The sequence below is a fragment of the Alosa pseudoharengus genome, unplaced genomic scaffold (assembly GCF_046254945.1).
Source record: "Alosa pseudoharengus isolate Yale_2024_CS ecotype anadromous, Long Island Sound unplaced genomic scaffold, YU_APseudo_1.1 YU_APseudo_1.1_scf_11, whole genome shotgun sequence".
NCBI lineage: Eukaryota > Metazoa > Chordata > Actinopteri > Clupeiformes > Clupeidae > Alosa > Alosa pseudoharengus.
The window spans coordinates 39,946,927-39,955,372 of record NW_027468576.1 but is presented as its reverse complement, the minus strand read 5'-3'; the positions used below and the strand labels follow the sequence as shown (position 1 = coordinate 39,955,372).

At 41.9% G+C, this 8,446-nt stretch overlaps 2 protein-coding genes across 3 annotated transcripts in view; one reads left to right on the top strand and one right to left on the bottom strand.

Moving 5' to 3' along the window:
• Positions 1 to 255: 255 nt before the first annotated feature.
• Positions 256 to 5,822, bottom strand: LOC143117441 (tetraspanin-33). Its single transcript, XM_076279159.1, has 8 exons — positions 5,634 to 5,822; positions 5,244 to 5,301; positions 4,171 to 4,295; positions 3,658 to 3,732; positions 3,336 to 3,431; positions 2,659 to 2,787; positions 1,658 to 1,816; positions 256 to 1,251 (listed from the first exon to the last, which is right to left on the bottom strand). The coding sequence occupies exons 1-8, from the start codon at positions 5,688 to 5,690 to the stop codon at positions 1,144 to 1,146; spliced, it is 807 nt and encodes a 268-aa protein (XP_076135274.1). The 5' UTR covers positions 5,691 to 5,822; the 3' UTR covers positions 256 to 1,143.
• Positions 5,823 to 6,327: 505 nt separating this feature from the next.
• reep6 (receptor accessory protein 6) overlaps positions 6,328 to 8,446 on the top strand; it is an 8,549-nt gene continuing 6,430 nt past the window's right edge. For both annotated transcript variants that reach the window (XM_076279161.1, XM_076279160.1), the window contains exons 1-3: positions 6,328 to 6,561; positions 7,645 to 7,738; positions 8,174 to 8,312. In XM_076279161.1, the coding sequence (XP_076135276.1) occupies positions 6,414 to 6,561; positions 7,645 to 7,738; positions 8,174 to 8,312 (381 nt within the window). In that variant the 5' untranslated portion in view covers positions 6,328 to 6,413. The remainder of the gene's footprint in view (positions 6,562 to 7,644; positions 7,739 to 8,173; positions 8,313 to 8,446) is intronic.

Sequence of the window (8,446 nt, the reverse complement as noted above, 5' to 3'; positions counted from 1 at the left end):
CACTGTCCCGCAGGTCTACGGATAATTCTCTCGACCTTGTGGCTTGGTTTTCACTCTGGCATACATTATCAATTGTAAGACCTTATATAAAGAGATGTGTGCCTTTCCTAATAATGTCCAGTGAATTAATTTAGGCACAGGTGGACTCCAATCAAGTTGTAGAAGCATCTCAAGGACCATTGACAGAAGTAGGATGCACCAGAGCTCAATTACAAGGGCCATAACAAAGGGTCTGAATGCTTATGTCAATGGATATTATAAATGTACAAATACTCTTTACTGTTTTTTTGTGGAGTGTTGGAGTATTGTGTATAGATTGATGAGAAAAACATAATTGAATCCATTTTCAGAGTCTGAAACATAACAAAATGTGGACAAAGTGAAGCGCTGTGAATACTTTCCGTATGCACTATATTATTAGGGTTTCAGTAATAATATTTATTGCTATTAATTCACACATTCACACACATGGTAAGCTTACTAAACAAGTGCTTTTGTGGCAACAAATATTGTAGGAATTTGAATATTACACAGAGAGCAACTGACAGATCGTCCATAATTTTGTAAACAGCAACAACAGAGAGAGATCTGACAAGTTATGTATGATTCATGCAGCATGCCTGAGTAAATAGCCTTAGGCTGTGTCAGGTTATTGCTGAAATCACTATGGTTTTAAGTATATTGAAATAGTTAACCACAGTCCCAATTTCCACATGTTCTGACTGATATCACAGTACTGATTATAGCAGTAGTTTCAGCAATATGAAATTGTGTACCAAATTGTCAACGTAATCGGAATAGTTTACCACAATCCCAATTTCCACATGTTTTGGCATTCTCTTGCTGGTGTACACACAAAAAACAAAACGTCACAGTAGTTTTCAACATTGCAGAGTAGTTTCAGCAATATTTCTGCCTTCAAAATGGTGATTCACAATTAAGGTGCTTCTTTTGCTAAACTGGCACAAAAGGATTCAAATGGATTTAAAGAAAAAAACTTTGTCAACTTTGCAGTGTCTGAGTAAAGATGTTTTTTTTTATAGATGTGTGTTTGTAGGTGTGTGTTTGTAGGTGTGTGTCATGCGATCTCCATAATCAAAAAGAGTGAGGTATCCTGAGGTGGGAGGAGCCTGGAGAGTGTTGTCATCTTGTCATCTGTCTCCACGAGTTTCTCAGGTTGAGGAGTTTCTTCTTCTTCAGTGTCTTTCTGATGCAAGACAACAGCACTGAGGCCAAGCAAATCATACACAACTGGAGAAACAGAAAAAACTGCACTGAGGCCAGACAGATCATACACAGATCAACACAGAAAAGCTTTTAAACACGGCCCTTTTTCATTTTTCTACACGCCATATTTAATGTAATACATTTATCACAGTTGTTTGTACAAAATCTATGTTTACACACTCATTGTGATATAATAGTAATTGGACCAAATAAGATATGTGTTTATTGTGTTTTTGTAAAGATATGTTAACAGGCTATACTGCGGTATTGTATTATTCCACACATTCCCTGTAGAAAAATGAACAAATGTGTATATTAAGGCATTGTTATATTCACTAAAATTAAAGTTTGAAAGAAACATGATCCATAGCAGCAATGTCACTGGTTTTGTCTGCTTCTAGAATGATGTGACGTGTGAAACAGTTCTGACCTCCAAACAGAGAAGCCCCACGGTGATGCCTCCCGCCAGGAACAGGTTGGTCTTCCCCCAGCGGACGATCTTGTCCAGGCAGCCGATGATGAAGATGTCACGCACAGCCTTCATCTTCATGCTCTGGGTCTTGTAGCCGCACATAGTGTTGAACACCGTCTGAGCGCCACACATCAAACACAGCCATCAGCACCACCAGAGTCATATTAGCTTACACCTTCCAACTATTACAGTATTTAGAATCAGTAAACACTGCAACAGTCATATTAGCCTACACCTAGGAAAAACTGCAACCCAAGTGACCCACAAAGAGACTATAACGATTATATTTTGGCCTCTGCTTATTTCTATCATAATTTCTAGGTGTATGCTGATGACACACTGTTATTATCGCACATTTGCGATTTGGTATAATATGTAATTCATTATTTTTGACAATAACCTAACAAAAAATGATAATGTGATGAATAATCATTATTGCCCAGCAGGCTAGCAAGACAATAACCTAACAAATGATAATGTGATGAATAACCATTATTGCCCAGCACACTTGGATGGTTCCGCTTAATAGTCTCCTATAAAGACATACTAGTACTGTATCTCTGTCCAGTAAACCCAGCAGTCTAAAGCGTGTAGTTAACCCAGCAGTCTAAAGCGTGTATTAACCCAGCAGACTAAAGCGTGTAGTTAATCCAGCAGACTAAAGCGTGTAGTTAACCCAGCAGTCTAAAGCGTGTATTAACCCAGCAGACTAAAGCATGTAGTTAACCCAGCAGTCTAAAGCGTGTATTAACCCAGCAAACTAAAGCGTGTAGTTAACTCTAAAGCGTGTAGTTGACCCAGCAGTCTAAGCGTGTAGTGAACCCAGCAGTCTAAAGCGTGTAGTTGACCCAGAAGTCTAAGCGTGTAGTTAACCCAGCAGTCTAAAGCATGTAGTTAATCCAGCACCCTAAGCGTGTAGTTGACCCAGCACCCAGCGCCCAGCGCCCAGCGCCCCCCACCTCGTTGCTGTTCCTCCTGCAGCAGGAGAAGGGCACTCCGCAGGCCTCCAGACTGGGGTTGCTCTCCTCACACTGGAAGTACACATTGGCATGCCAGTCTGTGTAGGAGTGAACGCCACAGCATTGGAACTAGTGCAGGACACACACACACACACACACACAGAACAGAGAGGTACTCAACAAACACATCCTAATGGAGATATCTACACACGTATAGACTACAGAGTATATAAATTACCCTCACGGGATCAAAAGAGTATATATACTATATACTTGGAGGTGTTTGGGCACTCCTGAGCACACAGCATCTAGACATGTGAAATGGATTAAATAAGCCTTGCAGCTCCTTTCTAGGTCCTTTCTGCAGGCGTTAATGTTGAAGCGTACCCTGGATGAGTGTTTAGTACCTTATAAGCATAGCCATAAGCGGTTACACTTTACTTGACAGTATTGACATAAGAGTGACAGGACACTGTCATGAACGTGTCATAAACAAGCCATAAACGTTTATGACATAACGCTTCTGTTATTGTCTGTCATTCGGGTTTTGTCATAACAAGTTAGGGTTAGGATTAGGGTTAAGGTTAGAGGTTAGGATTAGGTTTAGGGTTCATAAGATACTGTATAATACATAACCTGCCTAAATTACATTGGTACAGAGTGGTCATATAGCTTACCTTTTTCTGTATGAAGTCAATGAGGTTTTCTAAGTCCAAATCCTCACGGTATCGCACAATGGCCTTCCTCATCAACTGCTCCGTCCTCTCTAACACCTATCAGCATAGACATGTACTGTTATTATAGAGGCATATGCTGAGTGTGTGTGTGTGTGTGTGTGTGTGTGTGTGTGTGTGTGTGTGTGTGTGTGTGTGTGTGTGTGTGTGTGTGTGTGTGTGTGTGTGTGTGTGTGTGTGTGTGTGTGTGTGTGTGTGTGTGTGTGTGTGTGTGTGTGTGCGTGTGTGTGTGTGCGTACATGTGCGCGCGCACGTGTGGCTTTACCAAGTCAGAGTAGAGAAATCCCAACACACCAGCAGTAATCTGAATTAGGAAAATTACCAGCAAAATCCCTGAAAACTGAGCAGAGAGGAAGCCATGTTCATTAAGACAAATAAACAAAAGAAAACAAGACTATTTCATACTTAATATACAGGGGTACTCAACATAAACCGTGTGAGCTCTGTGCATTTTACTCCATGGGTGAAGCATACGTGAAACCCTTCACATGGTGCAGTTTTACAAGCGTGATCTGGGAAAAGCCTTCACATGATGCAGTTTAACATACGTGATGTGATCTGGGAAAAGCCTTCACATGGTGCAGTTTTACATACGTTAACGATCTGGGAAAAGCCTTCACATGGTGCAGTTTTACATACGTTAACGATCTGGGAAAAGCCTTCACATGGTGCAGTTTTACATACGTTAACGATCTGGGAAAAGCCTTCACATGGTGCAGTTTTACATACGTAACTTCAGTGTTACAAGCTTGTGATTGTGCCCCATTCTGTTGCTCACCAGCTTCAGCGGCACAGTGGCGTTGCGCAGAGCCCCGCAGCAGCCGAAGAAGGTGATTGTCAACATCAAAGACCCGACGACTATGAGCAGCAGAGCCGGGTCTGTCATCAAAGTGTCCACAGCATCTGGGAAAGATGAACGAGCGGATCACCCTACGAGGACTTAAACAGCTGCGTTCTATAAAAGATCCCCCTACGAGGACTTAAACAGCTGGGTTCTATAAAAGATCCCCCTACGAGGACTTACACAGCTGGGTTCTATAAAAGATCCCCCTACAAGGACTTAAACAGCTGGTATTTTATAAGAGATCACATTATTAAGAATTAAACAGCTGGGTTCTATAAAAGATCACATTATGAAGAAGTAAACAGCTGGTATTTTATAAGAGATCACATTATGAAGAATTAAACAGCTGGGCTCTATACAATATCCTCCTATGAGGATTTAAACACCTGTGTTCTATTCACCTTATGAAGACACAGTACAGTACACAGTATCCGTAATACAATTTCGTTCATGTTCAGATATTATCAGATGTATCAATACTGTGTGTAGTATTATGACACTTGATTTCCATCCAATGGTTTAGTGATGAGTCTGACTAGTGACAAATCAGATAACTATGCCGTGTCCCACAAATATTGCACCAGCAATGCCTTCTTTCGCAATAATACCTCCAGACACACCCAATCAGCCTGCCTGCGGAACACAACCATCAATCCATTTGTGAGCCAATCTCAAGTTAGTGTCTACCCCATGATGATATAACCCCCATTGGAGCTTTAAACTCATTTCAATCTCTTAACATTGAAGTCCACTTCATCATCACTCTCTAAGAGTGACTGACTGAGGACCAAATGTTTGGATGTTTTGAGTGTACAAGGCAGAGATCCTTCAAGCAGAAACATATAGTTTTACATATTTATTTCTACAGTATTACAGCTGAGATCTGCTGAGGTATCTGTGGACTGTGTGATAGAATGCTAGAACCAAACCCAGTTGTGCATGGAAACACACACGCATTGATGGAAGAGAGATCACAAAACACAGAGGCAGTAAAACACACAGCATACCTTTCTCTTTGGCTATCTTTGCATAGATTCCAACAGCAATCAAGACAGCACTGGCGACCTGAGCCAAGAGAAGGTGGATTAATTTGTCAGTCATTACGTTCATAATTAAATCTCGCTAGAGGGGTACAAGATGGTGGGTCAGGTTGCCAATCAACTACAGAAACATACGCATACACAACAACATAGCATGTGGCACCGTCTGTATTTCTAATACAACTATGATTCATATACATAGCCTACATAGCCTAAATCGAGCAAAATCTATCAAATACATTTCTAACAAAATAATTGTCAATATAGTTTAATCCGTAGACCTATCCAACTAGACATGTCAAGAGAGGTGTGTCCCATGGGCACAAACAACGCGAGGTCGTGATGTGTTTAACATACCCAAAATATGTAGCAGCAGAAAAAAAGAATGTACTTAATGGCCCGGTAACCTCTCATCTTCTGGTGCTCTCAGGAGACATGAAGGGAAGTTGAACGTAGACGTCCAGTATTGCCATAGTAGGCTAGATGAGCGAGAAACTTACACACCGTGGTAGCTGTGGAGCGCAGCGCGCGCTACAGCGTGTGCAAACTTGTCAGTGAAGTCAGAATTTACTCAGTGAATTCCAGAGGACCGTTGCGCATGATATCTGTCTGACAAGGCAGAAATACCACACTTCTGACAACATCTGCAATTCAGAGACCGACTGATTACCACCACCCACTGGTTGCTCTAAGAACCTGCAGGAGTTTATTCCATCAAATGTATATGTATGTATGTATGTATGTATGTATGTATGCCATAGACATAGCCATTAGGCCTCTGCATCTGACCGTATTTTTTTAGCATGGACTGAAGTTATTTAGTACACGTAATCACAGGGAGGCCCACAAATACTTCATGATGAAATATTTGCCACTGACCATTCAGAGACAGGACTATGGATGAATATAAATGAATAAGTTATGAGATAGGGCCTCTTAGGTATTGTTCCCTGAAGGTACAAAACCTGAGCAGACTATTGCCTCTTATTGGCTTCTTATCTGCCAGTCACACGACGGATGATCCTTTCCTCCCCGAGCGCAAAGTGACGCACCGGTGCTCCACTCCAAAGCGGATTGACCAGCTGGTGCCGGCGTCTACTGTCAGCGAAATTAAGCCTGGCTACACTTTTCTACTGGATGTCACAATACTTTTCAGAAATGTTTAAGGCGTTAAACAAGTTAAAAGAGCGTGCCGAGAAATTCTTGAACGAAAAAAACTTTGTGACAGATTGCCTGTCCAAAGTAGAAGAATGGACGGGAATTAAGAAGCGCTATCTTGCAATAGGTAGGTAATTTATTTGGCAGGAAGAGTTTTACGTTGATTTTGCCTCATGCAAGAGAGGAAGTAAATTATATGGGAAATGTTTTTTTTTCATTGCATTAATCTACTGAATATTTGTTTAGTTCTATATACTGTATCCCATGATAACGAACAGATGGGGAAACAGTCAAAGGCTCTAAGGCGGATATGTCTGGAGCTAAACGCGCTGACGCTCTTTTGTTTCCACGCTCTCACGTGTGCAGCAGATTAATTTCACTAACATATCTAGGCTACTGTGTGTTTGTTCTCCAAAACGTTATCTTTTTTATCACAACATTTCACCATGTTGTTACTAGCATATTAATGTATTGTTGCTTTATAGATCCAGTGTTATTTGGCTAGTTATAATGTCCGAAGGGTAATTCGGACTAATCAACTCTTATGTCATTAATCAATTAATAATCAAACAAGGGAACAGTTCATCGTTAGTCAGAGGCATAGGCCTGGGCGGTTATCGGGGTGGAAGGCCACCAAACGAACATGATATGCCAATCCCTCTGGCAGTAAGCTAATCAGTCGTGACATGGACTGTTGAGTGATCAGCTCCTTCACAGAAGTGCATTCATCATGTCGGACTGTGCTGCTCGTCACAGCGCGTTATCAGCGGCCAGAGAAGCGGGTGCAGCAGCGGGGGTCAGCGGCAGACTACCCCGTCACTGGTGCCTGGCGCTCGGCTACTCCCTCTCTCTGCTCTGGTCTGAATGTATCGGAGTTGAAATAGGCCATCAGCACAAACACACCTTACAACAAACAAACTGAGGATCAATACACACATATGGTACACATACTGTATAAGTTGCCTGACTAAGGTCAGTGGCAGTAGAGTGTAAATTGTCTGTCTCATAGCATTACTCTGCACACTAAGTGTGGTTCAAAGATGAGGAACATAAACTTGCCTGTTTGCATAATATATAGTGCAGCTCATGCTTACTGTTTGGCTATGATTTGCATTTTGCCAGTTTATCAGAGTGAGTTTTGGCTGCTGCCTGTTGATCTGATAGACAGTATGGTCCATTTAACTATGTGGCCACTCTCTCTGTCCTGCAGGTGCGACCTCCCTAACTGGCCTGTATTTAGTGTATGGGTATGGAGCAGCTCTCATGTGCAACCTCATCGGCTTTGTGTATCCTGCATATTACTCGTGAGTTTCAGCTGCTTATTACTCGTCTAGTTCAGCATTAACAGCAGCAGCATGATCTGCTCTACATACTCAAGTCTGTGTTTACTGTGGTCTACATACTCAAGTCTGTGTTTACTGTGGTCTACATACTCAAGTCTGTGTTTACTGTGGTCTACATACTCAAGTCTGTGTTTACTCTGCTCTACATACTCAAGTCTGTGTTCTAAGGACACATTTCCGTTTTCATAACCCGTCATTTGTGACCTAGACATGGCATAATAATATGTGAAACTTGTATTCCACTTGCAACAGAATCTAGTTCAAATAGACATCCTATGACATCCTATCCAACAGCGGTTTGTTCTGATGCCACCTGAATACATACAGTTCACTTGTAATAGGTAGTAATAGGGGCAAATGTAACCCTACATGCCCTGTCTGCCCCCCCCCCCCCAGCATTAAAGCCATCGAGAGTGAGGACAAGGAGGATGACACCAAATGGCTGACCTACTGGGTGGTGTACGGCGTGTTCAGTCTGGGCGAGTTCTTCTCTGACATCTTCCTCTACTGGTTCCCCTTCTACTATGTTTGCAAGGTACTTTTCCATGAAAGACACCAAGCGGAGACCACCGCTAATGTGGTGCTTTGGCTGTCATTTTTGCACCATTAATGTGGTGCTTTGGCTGTCATTTTCCACCGTTAATGTGGTGCTTTGGCTGTCATTTTTGC

Bases quoted from the DNA above. Each gene is read 5' to 3' on its own strand.
- LOC143117441 (XM_076279159.1), bottom strand. From the start codon at position 5,690: ATGAGAGGTTACCGGGCCATTAAGTACATTCTTTTTTTCTGCTGCTAC. The intron at 5,302-5,633 runs GTATGTTAAACA...CTCTTGGCTCAG, and splicing joins TCTGCTGCTACATATTTTGG to GTCGCCAGTGCTGTCTTGAT. The intron at 3,733-4,170 runs GTGAGCAACAGA...CTCTCTGCTCAG, and splicing joins CCACTGTGCCGCTGAAGCTG to TTTTCAGGGATTTTGCTGGT.